This window comes from Squalius cephalus (assembly GCF_949319135.1).
Source record: "Squalius cephalus genome assembly, chromosome: 25".
NCBI classification, from domain to species: Eukaryota; Metazoa; Chordata; class Actinopteri; order Cypriniformes; family Leuciscidae; genus Squalius; species Squalius cephalus.
The window spans coordinates 8,335,644-8,359,251 of record NC_137146.1 but is presented as its reverse complement, the minus strand read 5'-3'; the positions used below and the strand labels follow the sequence as shown (position 1 = coordinate 8,359,251).

At 37.7% G+C, this 23,608-nt stretch overlaps 3 protein-coding genes across 10 annotated transcripts in view; all 3 read right to left on the bottom strand.

The window, feature by feature from the left end:
- The window catches only part of bcl2a (BCL2 apoptosis regulator a), a 48,009-nt gene extending 44,878 nt beyond the window's left edge, over positions 1-3,131 (bottom strand). Inside the window, exon 1 of the mRNA XM_079862952.1 lies at positions 1,886-3,131. Coding sequence (XP_079719078.1) covers positions 1,886-2,440 — 555 coding nt within the window. The 5' untranslated portion in view covers positions 2,441-3,131. The remainder of the gene's footprint in view (positions 1-1,885) is intronic.
- A 796-nt stretch (positions 3,132-3,927) lies between these two features.
- cox4i1l (cytochrome c oxidase subunit 4I1, like) lies at positions 3,928-10,957 on the bottom strand. The gene is made up of 5 exons (XM_079862953.1): positions 10,846-10,957; positions 8,930-9,023; positions 8,665-8,826; positions 7,116-7,247; positions 3,928-4,191 (listed from the first exon to the last, which is right to left on the bottom strand). The coding sequence occupies exons 2-5, from the start codon at positions 9,021-9,023 to the stop codon at positions 4,058-4,060; spliced, it is 522 nt and encodes a 173-aa protein (XP_079719079.1). The 5' UTR covers positions 10,846-10,957; the 3' UTR covers positions 3,928-4,057.
- Positions 10,958-12,531: 1,574 nt separating this feature from the next.
- The window catches only part of prkag2a (protein kinase, AMP-activated, gamma 2 non-catalytic subunit a), a 66,011-nt gene continuing 54,934 nt past the window's right edge, over positions 12,532-23,608 (bottom strand). For 3 of the 8 annotated variants that reach the window (XR_013820157.1, XR_013820158.1, XR_013820159.1), the window contains 8 exons: positions 21,224-21,269; positions 21,082-21,136; positions 19,611-19,737; positions 18,955-19,120; positions 18,124-18,161; positions 17,883-18,029; positions 16,388-16,558; positions 12,532-14,463 (listed from right to left, as the gene is read on the bottom strand). Coding sequence is in view for 5 of the 8 variants with exons in the window: in XM_079862947.1 (XP_079719073.1) it covers positions 14,426-14,463; positions 16,465-16,558; positions 17,883-18,029; positions 18,124-18,161; positions 18,955-19,120; positions 19,611-19,737; positions 21,082-21,136; positions 21,224-21,269 (711 nt within the window). In the remaining 3 variants the exon portion in view is untranslated. The remainder of the gene's footprint in view (positions 14,464-16,387; positions 16,559-17,882; positions 18,030-18,123; positions 18,162-18,954; positions 19,121-19,610; positions 19,738-21,081; positions 21,137-21,223; positions 21,270-23,608) is intronic. The other 5 variants (XM_079862944.1, XM_079862945.1, XM_079862948.1 and 2 more) reach the window with 3 other exon arrangements.

Below are 23,608 nucleotides of genomic sequence, written 5' to 3'. Positions count from 1 at the left end.
TCCCTAGACTCTTCCATCTCGCATAATACCATGCTCAAATGGTTGATTATTTGAAGGAAAAGAGAAAATATCCCCAAACTGCAATTTAACACCATTTAACCATTTTTATCTAAGCTTATAACACGCACAATGTAGTTCAGTTCATGATTTGGAGGACAGTCCTGTCTACAGCCCTCATCTTAGACTGGGGTTCTGAGATGAATAGGGTGGAGTCAGTCCAACCATAAAGGATCAACACAACCATGATGGGCTGCACCAATTTATACCGTAAATAATTCAGCACAGAAGCACTGCAGTCAGAGTGAAGCATAGTGTTAAAGCAAGGGCTCTTTAGGAGAAAAGAAGGAATAAAAATGTTTACTTGTTTTGACTAGGGAGTTGGACGTTCATTGATATAGGCTACTCGGTTTTTACACGTGCCAGATTTCCTTTCTTTTCAGAGACAAGCCACCAGAGGCCAGTTGCGCCAGCCATGTGTAAGTAACAATTTAGTGTATTGTAGCCTATAGTGTAGTGGTAGCATTAAAGAAACATGCACTATACATCTGAGTGTTGCACCATTAACCTTGAATGACTCATGAATTTACATATAAACAAATTATTTTTTCAAAGTCCAGAACCAGGAATGATTATTATTTATATTATTATAATGATAACTTTTTGTATTATTGATAGTAAAACTCTTTTTTATTTTAATAATACATTTGTAATATATATAACTATTATAATAATTATAATACAATTTAATTGTTATCGTAAATACATTTAATTTAATAAATCTTCAAAACAAATAGTGCAAGCGGATGAGGCTTTCGAGCAGCTGCCACAACCCTACCTAGGTGTCTTCAGGCACAGAAAATAGCATGTTCTTTAAACTGTCCCACTGGTAAATCACAGCATGAACTCTCTGAGGCTTCACCTCGAGCAAAAACATCTTTCTTTTTCTCTTAAAAAATCGTCTTTCTACCTTACAGTGTTTCATTTGACCATTTTTTTTTTTTTTTTTACAATTGCTGGAATTATTTACAATTACAACCAAACAATCATTAAGAATTCATATGACCTTGCATGCAACAAAGTCATATGTCCTAGAGAAAAAGGATGCCTCTTTCACTCTGAAAAAAACTCTATTCTTACAGGACATAAGAGGGGCGTGGTTTACAATGACTGAAGTGTCACTTTCACCTTGATTGAACTGTCAAAAACCAAGCTGACTCAACTCAAACCAGACCAGTACCACTCAAACAACTAAACCATTCTACTAAATATAGCACTGCAGACACAATGAATTAAACTCATTTCATTGCCTTAGACTAGAGCCTGAAACTATGTAAAACACCATAAAGACCCCATGAATCATTTTACGATTGTGTAGTTTTTTCCCTAGTGACAACATACTTTCTACTGAAACAGGAAGTTTGGACAAAACATAATTTTAAATATCCAATAGCCTTTAGCAAGATCACAGCCCTAAACATGAATTGCAGGGTGATATGGAGGAAGGACTTTCTCTTACTAGAGAGAATTTGATTGGACACAAATCTGTAGTAGTCTACATGATAAATCATCAATATTTTAGTCCCTTTCCCATTATATTTCCCAATTTTGTCAGTGTTTAGGAGTGCACTTGGATAAAGAAGCCACAAAGCAAAAAGGCACAAAAACTTGAATTTTGCTATCATGGGGTTTTTAACAATCTGCTGTGACCCTCCTTAGTAGAATCAAACCTTACTAAGAAAGTAATAATTTGATTGGTAAAAGGTGAAGGACAACATGGGTCTTCTGTGTTTAATAAGACTGTGTTGTTATGATGTTAAGCTTCAGCTGCAGAGATGAAGTAAAGAATGACTGGGCAAAGGTCACGATCATTTGACCATAAACTTACCCAACCTCCATTTTCCTCGATCCAGTTTTCCAGTGGCCCGTTCAGGTAGTCTGTCATCCAGTGTGCAATACTATCTACCTGGGACGCCATCTCCCGGTTGACGCTCTCCACGCACATGGTCCCGCCAAACTCGAAGAAAGCCACGATCCGCCCCCAGTTCACTTCGTCTCTAAAGAGCTCTTCAGCCACGGTTAAGAAGCTGCGTTGCGCTGCATTGGGACTAAATACCATCTGGTGGGACATCTCCTCAAATTCACGCTGGTATATCCTTTCTATCTCGTCTCCAGCCTCGCGTAACACCCGGTAGAGCCTCAAATGTGGGTCTGAACGGGTGAGCCGGTGGGCTATCAGGCATTCAGAGTTGTTACCCCCGCCGGCCGACGGAGCCTGAAGCCTCCTCCTGTCAGAGTTTGGAGAAGAGCCCTCTCCTCTATTGAAGGTGTCATCTTCTTCCCCAGAAGATGGAAGTTTCCATACATATCCCCTCTTTAAAAGTTTGTGATTGAGGTATTTCTCCACAATATTCCGATTGTCATAGCGAATTTCGTTAGCCATCGTTATTAAACAGGATAAAAACGAGCGCGAGCGGTAAAGAGTCGGTTATTCGAAGTACATCGTAACGGAAAAAAGTCCCACAGAGAAGGGCTCAGAAAAAAATTCAAATTCACATCACGCTGACGTGATTTCTCTCATTGAAATGGAATTTTTGAGGAAAACAATATGACTGAGTATCACATTCATTGGTTATAACTTTATAGCCATGTTCTGTCTGCAAACCTGCATGTCCAGCGCGCGCCGATGATGGATAGAGTGGCCGTTGCTGCGGCGCGAGGAATGCCCCTTCACAGCTCAGACTCACTGCGCTTATATTCCAGTGAACCACCAGCCAATAGCGAGAAGAAAGAAAAAACCTTGCGACGTCGTTGACGTTACGAGCCCGAAGAAGAGAGTTAAAGCTAGCGCTGTGTTTCTAATTATTCCACTGACATTCGAAGTCCCAGAAAGACGGAAGAGAAAATAGCAACCAAGTCAGCGCACGAAGAAGCACTTTTTCTGTATGTAAAATGTACAAGTATATCTCCACGCTTTTTGGCAAGATTCAGTTTTTCCAACGCGCGGCACGGATCGTGCAGAAATTAAGCGTGCTCTGTCACCGCCAACAAATGACATCGAGACAGGCGCGTTCATTGAAGCAACGCTAGGACTGTTGTTGAAACTGAATACTGTTTGAAGATAGTCTCTCCTCGGGGGCGGCACTTCCTACGTCACACCATTCATTTCTTTTGCCGTAGTACTATGCCTCTCCAGATGCAGAGTGTTTATGGTGTCTGGGTTAGTGTTTGAAGTGCAATTCTTTTCATTCCTTTCAGCTTTGTCAAAGCTTCTTTTCATTAATCCCTCAGGACTCCATACTTCAGGCATGTCTTTAAGTACAAGCTTCGCACATTTTGACAAATACCTTTTCAATATGGGAACTAGGAAGCGTTGTAACACATTTTATCTGGGGAACTCAGTATTTTTTTTTTTTTTTTTTTTTGTTCAGTGCAATCAATGTGGCTCAAACCTTGGTATAGATAGATAGATTGTGTTTGGCTAAAAGAAGAAAGTCATACACCTAGGATGGCTTGAGGGTGAGTAAATTATGGGGTAAATTTCATTTTTGGGTGAACTAGCCTAACCCTTTAAATTGCCTATATAGTGGTTAATGGATCTACTTGTTGAACGCAATTAGCAGTGTGTCTATTGGGTAGTTGACATGACATTTCAAGCAGTGACAGCAGTGTGACTTCATCTAAAACTATTTGAAGCACTGCGGAACTACATGTAATATTTGTACTTCTATAATTAACTTGTCATACAAGTCATTTTAGGCACTTGAAAAGAGATTGGATTAACTCCTCCTCAGCCAATAACACACTCTCTCACTCCACCTGCCCCAGCCAATCATGTTAATGCATATTAAATTCTACGGTAGTCAGGTATCAGGTTAAATGTACCAACACACATGCTTTGTTCAAAGTACATACAGTACAAAGCCAGAGTACTGAAGCAGCTCTGAGAGTGCATTTATTTGGATTCACACAGGTATACATTTTAAGGCTGCCGGTTGAACAGCATTATTGAGTTTGGAACGTCTCATTAATGCAAACATCATAGTACATCAGAATGCATTTATTTCCACTGTTTCTTTTCATAGTCCCACTTATTAGAGAATCCGTGGACGGGGTTCACTCTCATATCTATCATCCTCTGCGTCTGCTTGTCGATCCACTCTTGAGAGAAAGTGTGCGGAACATCACCATACACTGCCAAACAGAGAAAAACATAATTGGTGACATGAAGAAAGAATTTAGATCATTTGATCACCCCAAATCTGTGAGTATAAAATTAGTTTCTTTGTTCTGTTGAACACATAAGAAGATATTTTGAAGAATGCTGGTAACCAGACAGTTGACGGTTGCCATTGACTTCCACAGTATTTTTTTCCTACTATGGAAGTCAATGGCTGCCATCAACTGTCTGGTTACCAGCATTCTTCAAAATATCTTCTTTTGTGTTCAACAGACCAAATTGAGGGTGAGTAAATGATGACAAAATTTTCATTTTTGGGGTGAACTATCCCTTTAAGGGACAACAAACTATTCCGAAATGCCATTAATGTATTAACGGTAGAATAACCAAACAAACTCTGATAAAACTCTGGTAAATCTTTAAAATTAAAAAAGCGGGAAAGATGTTGCTGTGGAAGACAGTTATTGTGCGAAATCCCCTCAGTGGAACTGTAGACCTGTCAGCAGAAAAAAAACCCCAGATAGTCAGCAGTTAAGTGTCCTAACAGAGGACAGCACCTGCCAGCTCAGACTCTTCTGCTGGGGTTTTATCCTCTAGGCGAAGAGCAGGCGACAAAGAAATAAACAAATTAGAGAAAACTATTGTGTCTGCACAACATGCACAAACACGTCTGCTAATATCACAAACCTGGTTCATGTAAAAATGGAGCAAATAAATATGCAAATACACTCGGTCAAAAAAAGGTTGCAGTGGTGGAGCCTATATTATTTCATAACTAAATCATAAGAATGATGCATTGAAAATTGGTATACAGTAGAGTTCAAAAGTCCCAAAAAATGCATCTAATGTTCATTTTTATAATATTAACAGCATATCAAAATAAATTTGAATTAAACACACACACACACATACATTTATATATATATATATATATATATATATATATATATATATATATATATATACAGTATACACATTTATTTCTATTTTTAGATATTTCTATTTTATATATAAAATATTTATATATTTTCATAATTTTCTCTGAAATGTCACTTTGGTTTTCATTGTAATTTTACATTAAACATGCAAAAGTTCTGATGTGATTTATCTTTCATTCTTACATCACAAAAATCATCTGTTTTAACAGGTGTGTATGTACAGGCAAATTTCCTACATTGCTATAATAATATATTTGTTGTACATTTGTTAAAATCGTAAAACTTTCTGTTTGTCTCCAGGTTTAAATTTTCGATTTGGACTCTGTATATCTGGTATTTGGTTAATATAATGTCATTTTTCCAAGGGCATCTCCCCACCTCCCCTCAAGGCAGACGGAATAGTTTCTACCACATGAACACATCAAAAAGATTATGGAAAACAGTTCTTTTTTTTTTGCCAGGTGGAGTCTGTGCACCTGCCCTGAGGAATGTGAAGGAAATTCTTTTCGGTTTTTGGGCAGTCGTGGGGCAGAGATGCCTGCAAAAACCTGCGACATGACTGTATCTCAGGTGGCTCTCCAAAAAAATAAATGAATCCCGACAATTGCCGAAGTCAACCTCAAATGAGTCTTAATGAGTTAGAAGAAGAGCGCCCAAGAGCAGAGTTGTTCAAGTCACAACATGAGCCAGTCAATGAGGGAAATACCCAGCGCTCAACCGACAACTGACTTTTGGACTTCTGTATACCTTTCTCACTTTGACTATTCCACCCCCCCAAGGATCCTCACCAAACTTTTGTTCTCACAGTTTCTCTGTTTTCTTCCCTCCTTGCATTATTTTCCTCTACTGTGTCTCTCCTGAGGTGATGTAGCATTGACTTCCTTCCTCAAAGACATGGGGCTTCTGAGACCGAGATTGAGGAGACTCGTCTGCTTCCGACAAGAACTCACTCACACACTTATGCAAACACACACACACAACCACACAATGCACACTCATTCTGTTTTAAACATGTCAACTGTTTCCCATCTGTCTTATACACACAGCCTTGGAATTCTTCCTATCATTTGTGAAGTTCAGCTGGGTCTAAAGGGATTCCTGAACTGAAGCCGAGGCTCAAACACGTAAATCTTTCCCCTCTTTTCTGCTCCTTTAAACTGCTGACTGCAAAACACAACCAAGTCCAATTATTTCAGCCGAGGGAATGCAGGGGGAGTGTGTGCTGCAGGTAAAAAGGCAGAACTGATTCCTCCATCTGACACGTTCAAACCAGAACGATCTGTACTCTGAGATCTATCTGATGGTCACATTAGAGGAAAGGGATCAAAATGAAAAGGCAAAAAGAACAAAAGCCAAGTGGAAATGCTAAGCGAGGTTTTGAGCCTTAATTTAGCAGAAGCCAATACGTTATGTTGATTTTGGATTCAATGACTGTTTCTGACTCTGATTGGATGAATAAATAAATCATCAACACAATGAAATCCACCTCAAAGTGTATCCAGAGCGTATCAGTAATGATGAAATGCCTGAAATTCAAGCATTTAAAGCTTTCCCGCCATATTCTGGCAATCAAAAACCATTAAAGTCCGCATAAAACGGAAGTTGCGATAGTCTTTTCTTCCCTATTGTGATGTATATTGAGTGAAACAGCTTTTCAAACAAGAAAAAATGTAGGGCGGGACTTGATTTTGTCCATTGGGAATTTATTGGCTGTCGGTTCGTTTTGTCGTTTGCTAATGCTGTGATCTCATGTGATTGACAGGTTGTCTCGCCCTCACGCCAGTAAACACGTCATCAGAGAATAGATGTTGTTGCAAGAGGAAAGGGAAGTTATTTTGATTAAAGATTAGGGCACATAGACATTAAAAAGAAGTGCATACTGCAATATTCCCCAAAAAAAAAAGAAAAAAAAAGATTTGTTAATTTGATTTCATGGTGACTTTAAGCATCATTTAGACTAGAGGATGTATATGTATAAATATATTCCTATATAAACCCACCATAGACACGCTGCCACCAGACCAGCAGCCCTGTGAAGCCAAGGAAGAAGAACATGCCCCCGAGGACAGTCATCCACTCTTTGGAGCCTTTCTTCATCTCTGGAAACGACAGCTCATGTGTGAGTCTGTATACTGCAAAGAAAGAGACACCACACACAGACTGAATCTTAATAGTTGGATTTAGTAGTTTGCCCTGCTTGCATGCACACTTGGAGGGCAAGGTTTGCCACTATTCAACTCAAACAGCTGGACAACGCTGCCATCTGGTGGTAAAGAACTTTATATACCTGAGGCTAAATGAGCGTCATTAGCATATCCGGCATTAGCATTACAATTCCCAAGACCCATGACCCATTTACTATATTAATAATTTAGCCTTGAGGGATCTTACCCAGGTAAAAATAATCTATTATACATCACAAAGGAATATAAAACTGCAAATAAATTTTATATGAATTAAATGAATAGATATTTTTCTTATATAGATTTAAAATCTAATATAAAAAATATGAAATATAAAAAAAATAAGAATATTTAAAAAAAGAAATATCACTATATTTATGCCAGACAGACTGATATGGGGTGGCTTGTTGCTCCATCTGAAATTCCTTCTGAATCCTCCTAACATTCAAAGCAAGTAACTCTAATGCCTACTCAAGAAAACTGATCAGTTTCCGCCAAGTGTTCGATCAGCATTCAAAGGATCCTAAAGGATATGAATCAGTTCTATTGGTAGCTAGTGAGCGTGTGTGTGTGTGTGTGTGTGTGTGTAAAAGTGATACAAAAGGTAATAGAAGAGAATATAATATATAATAAAATAGGATATAATACTTTTAAAAATAGATAATATAATGTGATAATATGATAATATCCTCTATTGTTCAAAAGTTTGGGGTCTGTAAGATTTTTGAAATGTTTTTGAAAGAAGTATCTTATGCTCAACAAGGCTGAATTTAGATGATTACAAATATGCCGTAATATTGTAATATATTTTAAAATTTACTTTACTCGTGTGATGGCTCCAGGATTTTCAGCATGTTTGTCACACGATCCTTCAGATATTATATGCTGGTTTGATGTCTAAAATACCATTCATATTGTATAATAATACTAATATAAGTATAGTCAATGTTGAAAACAGTTGCGGTGCTTAATATTTTTGTGAAAACTGCCATTGGATTAATTCTCTGATGAGCGCTTATTTGAAAATGTTTTTTTATAACAATGTGAAATATGTTTTTTAATTATTTAATGTGTCTTTGTGTGTGTGTGTGTGTGTGTGTGGGGGGGGGGGGGGGGGGTATTATTTATATATTGACCCCAAACATTTAAATGGTTCTGTATATCATATTTTCCTTACAGTACCTACTTCTACTTAGAGTAAAAATGATATATGAGTATGTTTATACAGCTACTGTAAAGATAAATGTGGTCTTTCAGGTGAGTAACAGTTTCCTCCACACCCAGGTTCAAAGTCTAGCCTCCACTTGTTTAAGGTTGTTGGTAGATTAAAAAAAGCAAAAAGTTAGCCTTAGCCCTGCAGATTTACTGGCTAGTTTCTCCTCCTTGGTGAGCTGGGTCCACGGTCCCTTCTCTTTTTCTTTGAGTTTCTTCTGTTCAGCACTCAGATTTCTGACAAATGGAACATCTGGCAATGGAGTGTCCAGACGGTTGTTGTACTGAGGAGCGGAGCAATCAAGCACATCGACATCTGAGGACAAATACACAAGAACAGTCAAAGAACGATAGATAGATAGATAGATAGATAGATAGATAGATAGATAGATAGATAGATAGATAGATAGATAGATCACCGTGAGTATGTGCAGCCCAGGCACCAGATGAAGTTGACACCCTCCTCCAGAATCCAGACTGCAGTCCCCGCACCAGTGCACGTGAAGCCAGCATCTAAAAACAATGGGTATGAATTGACCGGAGTCATGGACAACTCATAAAGCTTTCAGGAAAGTCACACAGGGATCGGCTTGGCAATGGTTGAGTCTCAAAACCTACTGTATAGGAGCTAACTTTCTGCTCTTTTACCACAGTTTCCACCAATTTAGAATGAACTTAATGATATTAGTAACTGAATGTATATATATATATAAATTAGGTTAACTTACACATAGAGATTGTACTCAGAAATAGCTGTTTTGATGAAATGCTATCATTAAAAGTTTGGGACTGGTAAGACTTCTTTTTGTCTCGCACACTCAGCTGTATTTATTTGATCATAAATGCAGTAAAACAGTAATATTATTACAATTTATAATAATTATTTTCTATTTTAATATATTTTAAAATGTAATCTATTCATGTGATGGCAAAGCTGAATTTTCAGCATCTTCAGTGTCACATGATCCTTCAGAAATCATCATTTCTAATATGCCTATTTGGTACTTAAGTAACATCTCTTATTAGTATCACAGCTGAAAATATTTTTGTGGAAATCATGATAGGCTACATTTTTATTAGGATTTTTTTTTTCTTATTTATTTTTTATAGAAAGTTCAAAAGAACATAAAGTCTTTATTGCTTCTAATAAAAAGTGACCATAATAAATAATGTACTGTTTGTTTGTTAAAAGTTTGGAGTCAGTAAGATTAAAAAAAAATGAAAAAAAATCCCAGATGGATTACATTCTATCTTACTGACCCAAAACCTTTGAAATGTGATAGAAGTGTCGATGGCATTTCCTTGACTTTTTAAGATTTTAGTTTGATTCATTTCCATGATATACCAAATTCCAGTTTTTCAAGATTTGCCATGACAGTGAACCCTCTTCACAGAATGCCACAGTATTATTGTAGCCGTAATATTGGAGTTAGGGATGCCTAAAGAGCATTCTAAATGACCACATAGCCTATGTGACTGACTGCTCAACCTTCACTTGTGATGCCCAGATATGCAGTCAAGGCAGCCAGTTCACTGGAGACACAGCCAATGATCTTGAATGGAGCTTTTGCGAGAGCGCGTCTGCAAGGTTAATAAATGCAAATGTGAATGTGAAATGCCGTTGCATGACATTGGCGTCCGTGTCCGACACCTTAAAAGGGGCAGAAATGCTTATGATTGTAAATGATCACATTTCATATCAATGCACCTGCCACATAAATATAAACGAGCAGGTTTCCAGCTAGATTTGGAGATGTGGGCTATGTGCTGCCTGTCACGTAGTGTGGAATATTCTGCAGCCACTAAAATTACTTCACGGGGGGCGTGACATCAATATCGAGCAAAGTGAAACAATAGAAATCTAAATATAAAATCATCACGCGCGTATTCTTTCAATATCTGCAAACGACAAATATTGTTGTAGTGATCTACTGCTCATGCAAACATTCTGAGATAGGTATTTATATAATAATAATATATAGTATTAAATGCGATGACATTAATTATTCGTCCACACACAACAGGTTATTTCAAGTTCAAAATTCTGTAAATAGACCTAGGCTATTTTAGGAAGATTACACATTATCCAAAAGCGAGGATTATCATTTAGCAGTAGCCTATCATTTTTAAATTAAATAGGCTGTATATGTAAACATTGCGTAGCGTAGTTCCAGTTAAGGACATCATTTGCATGTTTTACCCTCATTCGAGAGGAACTTTTTAACTCTAATTTTGTAGTTTCTCACATGCACATCTGGAATAAAGCGTTTGCAGCATCAGTGAGTATTTATATTTACTCTATTTAGTACTTAAAACTAAATGCATATGAATTTACCTTGAGAAATGATGGTCTGAGCTTGTCGACAAGAAGTTGCCTACGTGCTCTGTCTTTATGGTTTCATGGATCAGTTAGAAACGGGTGGATTGCGAGTCAGGTGCTATCAGCCAAATGAACCAATGAGCGCGAGTCAGGAACAGGCTCGCCAGAAGCGCACATGAGCGCGCGCACCAAGCCATTGCTACAGGTTGATTCTGATTGACACGATTTATTTTGTAGGGTTTTTTTTTTTTTTCGTAGACTTGTATTTCATCTAGGACTAGGATTCCCTTCAAGGAAGGTGGCACATCATTTTGTCCAGCATGTTGTAGTCTCGACATATGCTTTTGACTTCTGTTTATATGTTGCGTTACTAACAGCAGAGCCCACTTCCTATCCGCGAACTAAGCGACTGCTAAGGGCCCCGCCGCCACTAGGGGGCCCCCAAACTATGGTCCGAGTTAGAGTTCTCAGCGTTAGTTACTCACGGGACACTGCACTTATTTGCAATCACAAAAGTTTATTATTTGCATTTGCTTTAAAGCCGTGCCGGTTAAATATTTAATTCGCGTGTTGTTCTGACATGCGTTTTTCCCCATGAGCGTGTACACACCGAGCGCGCGCACACTGTCAAACAGCGCCCTGGATTACTGGAATTTATCTAAATTGCGTGTGATTGTGCAAATCCTGTCAAATACTCACAGGGTTTACTTAAACACAGTTGGTTATGTCTAAAGTGAAAGTAATCAGTTGCGTCTTCTTGTTAGAAACGTGCAGGTCTTATGGATAGTTAAAGGGATAGTTCACCCAAAAATGAAAATTCTGCCATTACTCGCTCTCCATGTATCAATTTGTATCTCCATGTATCAATATCCTATTTTGTGTTCAGATACTGTTTATCTAAAGTTATTTAGTTAATTGTTCTGCACATTTGCACGTATTATTTTTATTTTTACCAAAAGCAATTAGGTTATAACTACAGTAAATGCATTGTCTGCTGGTTTGTTTAGTACACCACATTGAGTATACCACTTAGTACTGTAAACTTTGAATATTAAAGTACAAATTAAGACCTGGCCACTCTTCTGGGTTTGCTACTGTTACAATTTGAAACCATAGAAGAGTAAAAACATGCTAGGCAAACATGTAAGCAACACGCAGCTACATCTAATATAAATTGATAATGGGTGTTTTGTAGTCTACGAATAATCAAGCATTGACAATTTTCAATCATATTGGGCCAGCCCTGACTAACAGGGAAAGAAATATAGTGATGTAACCTTATATAACCGTATAAAGCAGACAGTATCAAGTTGGAAACGTGAATTATAAGCCAAATGATCGACATGATCATGATCAAAACTTATCTGAAAAATCTGTTGTAGTCTGCATGGCCTAAACAATCTACTTCCCTCTATTTTTTTTTTTTTTTTTTTTTTTTTTTTTTTTGCTGCAAGTAAAAGGCTTTTTTAAAAATGTCCACATTCGGTTCATGGTCTCATTTATTTACATTGCAATGTAACAGAATTTCATCTTACCTTTTGGCCATATAAAATAACAGTATATTTTTGCTCAGTTTGGGCCATCGTCTATAAAATTTATGTTTTTTCTTCCTCGAGTGTGAGTGAGCTCCATATTCATGAGCCATAAGCATGGTGTATCAAATATGATACAAAATACATTTGCAAACTTTTTTTTTTTTTTAGATTAAAAAGTTAATTGTTCCATTTAAAAAATAAATAAATAGCCTACTTTAACGACATCCTGGAGCCACAAGGTACTGTCAAGACAAATGTTACGTTGGCAACTTCACTTTTTAGTAGGCTGCTTAAAAGCAAGTAGGCCTATTTTAGGCGCGACTAGCAGGTCATGTGACCTGACACGCCTACAACTGGCAGAACTGTTGAATCCTGGAAAGATTTCCCCCCATTCCACCCGCGACAGCCAGTTAAAAATTATTCGAATTTTAACTATTAATTATTCGAATTGTAATACTTTATTAACATTTTATTTATATTTATAAGCAAATAGCACTTTGTGACAAACTCACAAACAGACATTTTAGCCTACTACCATTTGAGGTAGGTCGGCAATTTATGTCAGGTTCATGGGAGATACGATTGAACAGATATATGGGAAAACTAAAATTAATTGGCAAATTCTTAAACAAATGCTTCCATTTTTCCCCCAGTATATAGTAAACACCAAAACACACGTTGTAGGATACAAGAGCAGCATCTCCCTCTTATTTTTACAATTTTTTATGAATCGTCTTAATACAAGAAAAGTTTCAAAGACATTGTTTTTCTCTTTTATTATTTAACTGTAAAATAAAAATGAATCTAAAGTATGATTTTCCATTAGCATTCTCATGCTAATGATGTGCATTTATCTCTGGACATTACTCTCATGACAACAGCACTAACATATATCTGCAAAACAAATAACGAGAACTTAAAATGATAATGTGAAGTATTACAAACAACACTGAATACACAGAAAAATATACCTTTCTCTGGCACTTGTAGATTCTTCAGACAGAAGCTCTGTGTGCGTGTACAGTACAATTGATACAAACAAGAATCAGTCGCCTCATGGACAGAAAAAAAAAAGTGGGATTTTAAGGTTGAATCACTTTTCAACATCAAGTTTTACTGCATAGGGGCTTAATAGTTCTTTCCATCTCACACTTAGATATCACTTTCAAAAATACAAAAGTGTTAAATATAAATAAATAAACATTTTAATTATCATTTACAGCATCATTTCAAAAACATCAAGAAAATAATGAACACCCAAAGTGAGGAAATGTAGAGCTCTTCAGTAAATACATTTAGTGACGCACTAAAACAGCAAAAAGGGGCTTTTGGTTTTTGAAACAACTGTGACATTCGCTTTGATACATTTAAACATTCAATTAATCTTGTTCTGTTGGCAACCAGTAGTGGGCGATAACTGCTGGACAGAAGGCACCATAGACAGATAGAGAGGAAACCATTTCTGTCTGCATTTACAAAGGGATTGTGGAGACTAAGCGAAATAAACAACAGTTCCTAAATTCAGGAGGTGTAGTCAAAAGTAGAAATATGCGAGCTGGGCTCATACGGCACAAGCTGAAAATCGTATATATATATACACAAGGAGCAAACAGTCCTAACATGCATTGAATACTGAGATTATTACTGAATGCCCTGCAAACGCACAGACACCCCCCTCCCAAAAGAGGCGATTATGGTACAGTCCATAGTCTGTGCGCAGACCACTGTTCAGGAACCAGATGGCGTAGTTTTAGGTCTAGCTAAAAGTATAGTTATCATAGTGTGCGTGCAGAAGCTTAGTGTGATATAACAGGCAGAGTTCACAGTGTCCTTCTCAATAAGAGATGATCCACCTTAATCGCCTCATGCGACCACTACGTTCATCCATATATTAAATGATAGAGCAATTAACCAGTCTGTGTACCCTTTCTTTCGCCTTCTAACAGCACTCATCTAGGTCAAGTTTCTTGGTTTCTCTCTTTCATTCAGAGATGTGGCTCAAACTTCTTGTCTCCAGTCTCTGCCAGCAACGTCACGTGGCCCAGCAATCTCAGCACGCATCACTCCGTCTCTGCTTCGCTGTCCTTCCTGGTCATACCTGCAAAGGTAAAAGAGCAGACAACATGAAAACGAGAGGTCTCTTTTTAGTTGCAGTACTGCTTATAACCACTAGTAGGCAGCTCATGAACGTGCATCTTCAACCAGAGCTGCTCTGAGATCGGCCCTCCTGCCAAATTTAGTTCCTACGCCCTTGATTTGCAGGTTCAGAGTGTTTTATCAAAATTGAAACTTGACTCTGCAGCAGGGTCAGAACTTTTCCATTAAAGGGATAGTTCACCCAAAAATGAAAATTCTGTCATTAATTACTCACTCTCATGTCGTTCCAAACCCATAGGACTTTCATTCATCTTCAAAAGCCAAATGAAGATATTTTAGATGAGTTTTCTATCCCACGACTGAAAGACTATTGACCCACTTATTTCTTTCCCTGGGAATCGAACCCATGACCTTGGCAGTACAAGCGCCAACGCTCTACTGTTTGAGCTACAGGTGACACGAGAATGAACCTCATTGGTTCTCGTGCATCAAGCAAGCACGTATGAGCCTCCGTTTACCAAATTTGAGTGCTGTCTATTACTACAGTTGTAATAAATTTAGTTTAATTGTAATGGGGCATTTTTTTGCCCCCTTATCTTGAATTTGGGGGGCATTATTGTTATTTTTTGCCTCAAGCTTCCGTTCATTTCTGACCCTGCTCTGCAGGAAGGTCCATCTCCAGGAGCAGGACTGTACACCAGGGCAGAATATCTTTTGATCCATGCATACTATTTGCAATATTAGCAGCATCACATCTGCTACTTAGGATTCATAACACTCTTCACAGCAGCAATTAATATTCAGTGTTATAAATTCACAGACAACAAGACAGGCACCCAGCACACAGCGACCTCTCAAGAAGCAAATTCAGAAAGTTCGAGTTTTCTGACAAAATAGAGAGAAGTGTATTATATCCCACCATCTGATTTGGATTTAGATGTCTGTCATACCAAGATGTGCAACATATTCCATCGGTTATACAGTTCTGCTCATCTGTCTTTTTTTTCATAAGTTTACACACCCCTTGCAGAATATAAAATTGCTCAATTTAAACACTGATCAGCGAACATACATACTGCACTCGAATGTAGTAAACGGAAGCTCAAGCTTTCTAGTTTGACACGCGAGAACCAACGAGGTTCATTCTTGTGTAACACCAAACACATCTGAGCTTCTTCAAAAAACGTTTTTTTCTCAAGTCAAGCAAGTACGGTTGAACTTCCGTTTACCATATTTGAGTGCTCTGTGTACATTAGCTGATCAATGTTTATATGCAAATAAAAGCCTAAATTAAATCTGTTTATCATATAAAGCGATCATGTCTTTTAGGAAGACTTGGATTAAACTGCTCGATTTCTATGGATTTCTTTTACAATGTTTTTATGAACATTGTAAATCTCTAATTAAAAAATATCTTCCAATAATTAATGAAAGACTAATGGTTTGGAACAACATGATGGTGAGTAAATGATGACAGAATTGATATTTTTTGCATATTCTGCAAATGGTTTGCAAACTTATAAGCAGAACTATAAAATGATTCTTCTGTAAAAACCTACGGCATTATGTGTGTTGTGTGCATGTGTTGAGAGGACAGAGTGAGTGGTTGAGTTGAAATACTGCAGGACACTCTCCATCAGCAGATGGGCAGCTCTGCAGTGGCTCTGATGTCCTGCAAGTGTCATTCATTAATCAAAATCATATGCGGTGAAATGTGGACACACACACGCACACAGGCCATCCTTTGTCAACTGCCCTCTAGAATCAAAGCCAATCATGTTTGGTTCTGTGGTGGAAACAGAAAGAGCAAGTTAGCACATGCCATCGGCGCACACATCATGAGCCAGGCAGTGGTCATGCATCGTCTCGGTGACCCCAGCAGCGGCAGCAGTGGCGGTGTGTCAAGCAACCTGTGCATGAAGTACCTGTGGTTTGGGCGAGAGAGGTTGAGAAGAAGAGGGTCCTGCTGGAAATGAGCTTTAGGAATGCTGAGCATTTATACCTGCGGGGTTAAGAACCAGCGCCTGGAGGATGTCCGACAGAGAGACGATGCCTACAATGCTGCCGTTCTCATCCACCACCACCAGCCTGTGCACCTGATTGAGAACAGAGACATCAGCTTCTAGAGGAGAAAATATCCTCTGACCTAGAGAAGCTCTAAAATACTGAGAAGCAAGAGGGAGGACCACGATATAAAATATCTCCTCTATAGTGAATTAGAGCAGCTATAGAATATCTAGGGCAGGGTTCACCAATCTCGGTCCTGGAGGGCCGCTGTCCTGCAGAGTTTAGCTCCAACCAGCTCCAACACACCTGTTTGAAAGTTTCTAGTATGCCTAGTGAGACCTTGATTAGCTGGTTCAGGTGTGTTTAATTGGGGTTGGAGCTAAACTCTGCAGGACAGTGGCCCTCCAGGACCGAGATTGGTGAACCCTGATCTAGGGTATCTATTACCCAGTTGCTCTAGAATCTCTTTTCTATAGTGATCTAAAGCAACTATACAATATATATTACCAAAAGATGCTCTTATTGCCAAGAGCGACTGTAAAATATAAGTATAAGTGCTAATAATAATAAATGGAGAAATTCCAAGAGGCCCGAGCACCAAAATATATGTGTCCAAGAGCAGCAGTATAATATACATATTACCGAGAGCGACTCAATATTTCCTCTATAAGGAGTTAGAGCAACTGTTGAATGCTACCAGAGCAGATGTATAATATCTATTACAAAGAGCTGCTCTAGAATACATTATCAAGAACAACTCAACATTTACCTCTATAAAGACAAAGACTAGCTGTATTATACATCTATCTAGAATCACCATTATGAAGAGCTAGAGCAACTCTTGAAAATCTGCTCTAGAATATATATTATGCTAGAATAACACCTCTATAAAGACTGGCAGCAGCTCTAGATTTTTTTTGTTACCCATTTGCTCTAGAGAATATATAATCTACAGTAATCTAAAGGTACAATATCAATTGCCAAGAGCTGCTCTAGTGCATATTACCAAGAGCAACTGTAAAATATTTTATCTATGAAGAGCTGGAGGAACTTTTGAAAATCTGCAAAAACTAGAGCTCCTGCATATCTATTACCAAGATCTGCTTTAGAATACATTACCAAAAGCAAGGGCAACAGTTGATTTCTGTTTCCAAAAGAAGCTATAGTGCAGTTTCCGTTTTTGTCTAACAGCGCCCCCTAGAGTCGCCGTGGAGTACTTGTATTTAACGTTATTGTCGTAAATACCACTGATATATTAAGGCCTGATATATTAAGGTACAAATCTTGCATAGTGTGCCTTTAATATCTATTAACCAAGAGCAACTAGCACAGCTCTAGAATACCTAAAACTGAGCAGATTTTGGTGTCAATGTTGCAGATATATGAAGACAAAAAGGAAGACACTCAGCTCACCTCAGCCTTGACTATCCGATCTACTATTGTTTCCAGTGTCTCTAATCTGTTGCATTTCATGACCCCTTCAAAGTACTGTGACCTGTGCATCAGCGCCTGTGTCACGCTAATGTCCAGGTTGTTGTACGTCTTTTCAGCAGCAAGATTCTACAAACACACACACAAAGATAATGAATGTCTGGTGTATAGGCCAATCGTTTTTTGCTCAATTAACAATAAAATAAATACATAATATACTTACAATGACATCAAATTTGGAATAAATATCTACAACTTTTCCTGAAAGTGGAAAATACAAAGAAAAAAGTCATTAAGTTTTAAATGAGTAAATTTCCTAACTGTAAGAGTATAGAGTGCAACAGTTGGGTTTCTGAAGTAAAAACCAGATTCATTTTCTCCATAGGGAAATAAATTTTTAAACTTTTTTGACAGCCTTACTGTGAGCTACGAGGTTGTTAATCGGTGGTATTTGCTTCTGTTGAAGCTGTCAGGCTACATTTTTCAACTTACTTTTTAATAATCATGTTTAACAGTGGAAACTACATTACCCATGATGCTGTGCAGACAATTCCACAGGGGAGTCGAAACAAGCAAAACGTGCAATGCGAATTACTTAATCAAGTAGGCCTCCCTACACTCTCTAAATACTTAAATATTTGTATATGCATCCATCTTTTGCAATAAACTTAAAATATATTGTTTTTTAATATATATAATCAACATTTTTAAATGAGTAGTTTTATATCCTCCGTTGTTTATAATTTGATTATGCTGTTCGCAATGGTTCATGGGATTGTAGTTCTTTCCCTCACAAAAGACATTAAGCACACGGTCTTTTTTGTCCGATTTTCAAATACTTTTCAAAATCAAAGTTTGTAATGTTATGATTCACCTCGTAGCTGGTTGACTTGGTTCATGGCTTATAATGCTTTGACAAAGACTTTTTTTTTAAATCTCTATGGGAGAAATGAATGGAAAAAATACTTCCGGAACCAATGCTGCTGAAATAAGTGGGCGGACATTGTTGCACTCTTTTGAAATGCATAATATCTTTTTTTCTCTTGAATCATACCCGACTCATCCACCACAGGCAGTGCTGACACTCTCCTCTCCACAAAGATGCAGAGTGCTTTGATGATTGGCGTGTCGGGGTGAATGAAGGCGATGTTGCTGTAGGTCCCGATGCTCAGCTCCTCCAGTGTCTGCTTCATAAAGGCAGGCTTTGGCATCTCACAGACCTGAGACACACAAACAAATAGTATAAAAAACATATAGTAATTATAGGAATTATATTGGCTGCTTTGCCTTTGGCAAACAAAAACACTTTCTAAGAATTCTTTATTTTCCCTTGCAGTGCATCGTAAAAGCTGCATTGCTCAGACATCAACATCTCTCTTTCAAAGTCTTTACATGACATTGACATTTTCCTGAGAGATGGAAGCAGTTCACACTGTTAAAGCATATATAAGGCCATGGAATTGTGATTAGATATATTGCAAAAATCTAGGGACTTTTCTCAGCCTCTTCATCTGTTCTACCCCTCCCTTCCTCTTGCACTTTTTCATCCTATTCATTCTGTTCCTTCCTCATTCATTCTAGAGGAAATGACTGTGCACTTTGTTACAGCATCGGTTAAACCGCAAACCCCGCCCAAACACCCCCCCCCCCCCAGAAATCTTGCTAAATGCCCAAAATTTATACACAGAATAAATATATTGCTGAACTTACAAACAGCTGAAGGAATTTCAGGATCCTTTTGTGCGTCAAAATGTAAAGTGCATTTCCACTGACAGGATCGATGACGGGCAACCGGTGGATCTTGTTTTTGATCAGTGAATACACAGCATCAAATATGCTGAAACACACATGATATAGAGGCAGAGAAAGTCAATTTCACTGCAGTGACCTGAGGAACACAAGGGCAACTTCAGAGGACCCTGATAAAATTCAGAGTTTTGCTCTTCCAAGACGACGTGCACTGAATAATTTAATACAGCACAACAGCACAATACTTACAGGAAAGGGCAATATATGAGAGGAAAAAGGGTTGTGGTTTACTAAAGGAACTACAGTTCACTAATGTACTGTCAAAAGCTGCAGGGGAAAGGCACAAATCCTCTTCAATATATAAGATTACCCAACAGACTTTCCATTGCAAGGCAAAGAATAACATGTATGTTAACACTAGGGCTGGACCCGAATATTAGAATATTCGTTCGGTGGGTTGGTATTCGATTTGAAAATTTGACATACGAATATTCGTTGTTGTTTTGTTTTTTTTGCACACCTGGGATCCCCCGCGAAACGGTTCTCATTCGCGCTTGAATAAGGCCGGCGACTCACTGGCTGCGGGGCGTGTCCGTTTTTATTTCGGCTCCCATGTGAACAGGTTGGAGTTTGCACACTGCCTGCGTGAGACACGCGTCTCAGGCGTTGCTCGAGCCACGCGGAAAACGCGTGCATGCTAGAAATAGAACCGAAATAGAACCGACGCCTGTTCCAGCAACGGGAGTGTTCTCTGGCTAGAGCGCAGAACAGCGGAGTTTGTATGGACAGAAGTGCATGCCTGAGCTTGTGTTTTGGGTTAAGCTGCGTTGCTTTGACATTGTGGAAAATAATTTAACTTAATTTCGTTTTTCTTTATTTCAATTTCATTTTCTCTTTATTTAAATTTCGTTTTTCTTTATCTAAATTTCGTTTTTCTTTATCTAAATTTCGTTTTTCTTTATTTAAATCTACCCTTTACTGTGTCAGTAATTTGTTAGTCAGAAAAATATTAGACTACCTTAAGTATTGCTTAAGTTAACAGACCTGTGTGTGTGTGTTTTATATCACTAGTGCAGTCAGTGTCCATTCTCGGAGCATAAGCCCTGCCTGTGTGAGGCGCGCCGCTTCCCGCTCGCGCTGTTCTGTAGTTTACTGTTTATTAATTCTGAACGTGTCGCGTCTCGCGTGTCCATCTATATTGCACCAAATGCGACACTGCACTCCCTTGTGAAGTCAATTGGATGAACGGTTCTCGAAATAATCAAAATGCAAACGGACATACAGACACAGAGATTCCTGCCTTTATTAGAGAGAAGAATATGTTCAGCCCCCTCTCTCCGAAGCTTCGAATATTCAATGTTCATTAAGCTTCGAAGCTCAAAAAATGGTATTCGGACCAGCCCTAGTTAACACAGAAATGATCTGCTCTTACCTTGCATCTGGAGATATGTTCACTAAAGGCTTAAATGTTTCTTGTAGATAGAGCTCTGTTATAAAAAAATAAATGAATAAATAAAACATCTAAAAAACAAACCAGTAAACACTGGGGGAAAACACCTGTGAAAATTTCTTACCTCTCCACGTCTCAATTTTATGCTCCTCAAGCTCATAGATTTGTACCTGAACAAAAACAAGAGACTATTACTACAAACATTCACATTAAACTGATATTCTCATTGTATAATAATAGTAATAATAAATGAATTAATTAAAATGTATATTATTATTATAATAATAATATTTAAATTTTATTACATAAAATTAGTATAAATAATTAGTATACAATTATTAAAGTGCATTTAAATATCTAAATTATAGGTTACATATAATAGCAATATGTAACTGTAGGTTGCAGATGAGCATATTTTATAATAAATAATGGTAACACTTTACAATAAGGTCTCATTTGTTAACATTAGTTAATGTATTAACTAACATGAGCTACTTTTGTTACAGTATTTATTAATCTTTGTCAATGTTAGTTAGTAAAAAATAAAGTTGTTCATTGTTTGTTCATGTTAGTTCACAGGGCATTAACTTATAAACCTTATTGTAAAGTGTTACCTAAAACTCTTGAGCCATTGTGACATTAACATCCTGAGAAAATGTTAACTTTTCCTGCAACACAATCTGACATAAGCATCTGTTGACCAACAAGACCAATGAGAAACACAGACGAGGTCCAAAAAGCCTGATTCCTGAAACTGGGAAAAGGAGACATAGGAGTGCAGTCCTGACCCTTAAGAGCAAAAACACTGACTGAGTGAAAGTGAGACACAGAAACAGCAGGCTTCCCACAGGAGCACCAATTAAAGATCCGCACCACACTGCTGATGTAGGGTAACGTCTAAACCCGCATGACTAATCATAAAAGCACGGCTGATCAGAGGATGCACAGGCTCCTGTTCCATATGTTAGCTAATGATTACCGTGTGCATGTGTGTGTGCACCTTTCAGTGCGTGATAATGACCGATGGGAGATGAAAATGGGTTAATGCTGAAGCTCACAATTTCTTGGAGGCTGTGGGGAGAACTGGGAAGAGAGTGTTAGCGAGTGTGTGCCAGTCCTTAAAGGGGACATATTCTACCTTTAGATATAAAGTCCACTTATAAAGACGTTTTACCTTTAAGACTTCTGTGCATAAATGATCTCTGTCATGATTGGTTAAACTCTTTGGATAGTTTCACAGTTCTATGCATTGTGTTTTAGGTCAGGCTAAATTGCTTAATACTGAATGGATGTTTATATATAAATATTGGTGTGTTTTGAATTACCTGTTCTTCCAGTTCACTTCAAGTAAAATATGTAATGTAAAATTTGAAATGAAATGTTGCATTCATTAATAATAATATACACTACCATTCAAATGTTTGGGGTCAGTACTAATTTTATTCAGCAATGGTGCATTATATCAAAAGTAAAGATATTTATATTAATGTTACAAAAGTTTTCTATTTCAAATAAAATGCAGTTCTGTTGTCAACATTGATAATAATATAACAATAGTAATTACATTGATATTAATAAGAAATTTCTTGAGCAGCAAATCAGCATGTCAGAATGATTTCTGGAGGATCATGTGACACTGAAGACTGGAGTGATGATGCATCACAGAAATAAATTACATTTTTAAATATATTAAAATAGAAAACACGTATTTTAAATTGTGATAATTGCACAATATTACGTTTTTTACTGTATTTTTGATCGAATAAAGGCAGCCTTGGTGAGCAAAAGAGACTTTTTGGAAAACTTAAAAAAAAATCTTACTGACCCCAAACTTTTGAACGGGAAAATATAAATGTATGTACAGTAAATGGTAAAAATCATGGTGTGTCCCTACAAACAGCGCACTCTTCAAAACACATCCTGCCAATTGAGAAACACATGGACATGTGTGGAATTGTTAGAGTCTATTTAAGATCATCGTCAGTATGTAACATACGCACACAAAGATAAATAATTAAGCCACAGCTGTGCTTTCCCTGTAAGCGGAGGAAGAAGCTTTACATCATTCTCAACTACTTCCTGTCTCTGCAGAATAGAACTGATGGGGCGTTTCGTTCCCAAATAAATGAGAGAGGATGTTGTTTTTATTCAAAGTGATTAGTGGTTTCTATGTTCTTGAATAAATTCACAAAACTCTAAAATGAATACTGATGAGCAGGAAGAGAAGTTGTAAAGCGGATTTGAGGCTGTGAATTATATAGTAAGCAACTTTTTGCAAATAATGAAGTGTTTCTGGAATGTTCGACTCTGCCATGTCTGTGTTCAGGATCACACTGAGAACAGGAGTCAGTTATTTTAAATGGCGTGAGGTTCACAAAATGCTCATGGCTATCAAATGCCCATTTGCCAGCCAGAAAAGGTAAATACAGCGCCTTTTACTGTACACATGTACACTAGATATCAGTGAAGTACTAAGAAACCAGGCAATAAAATATAATAAAATAAAATA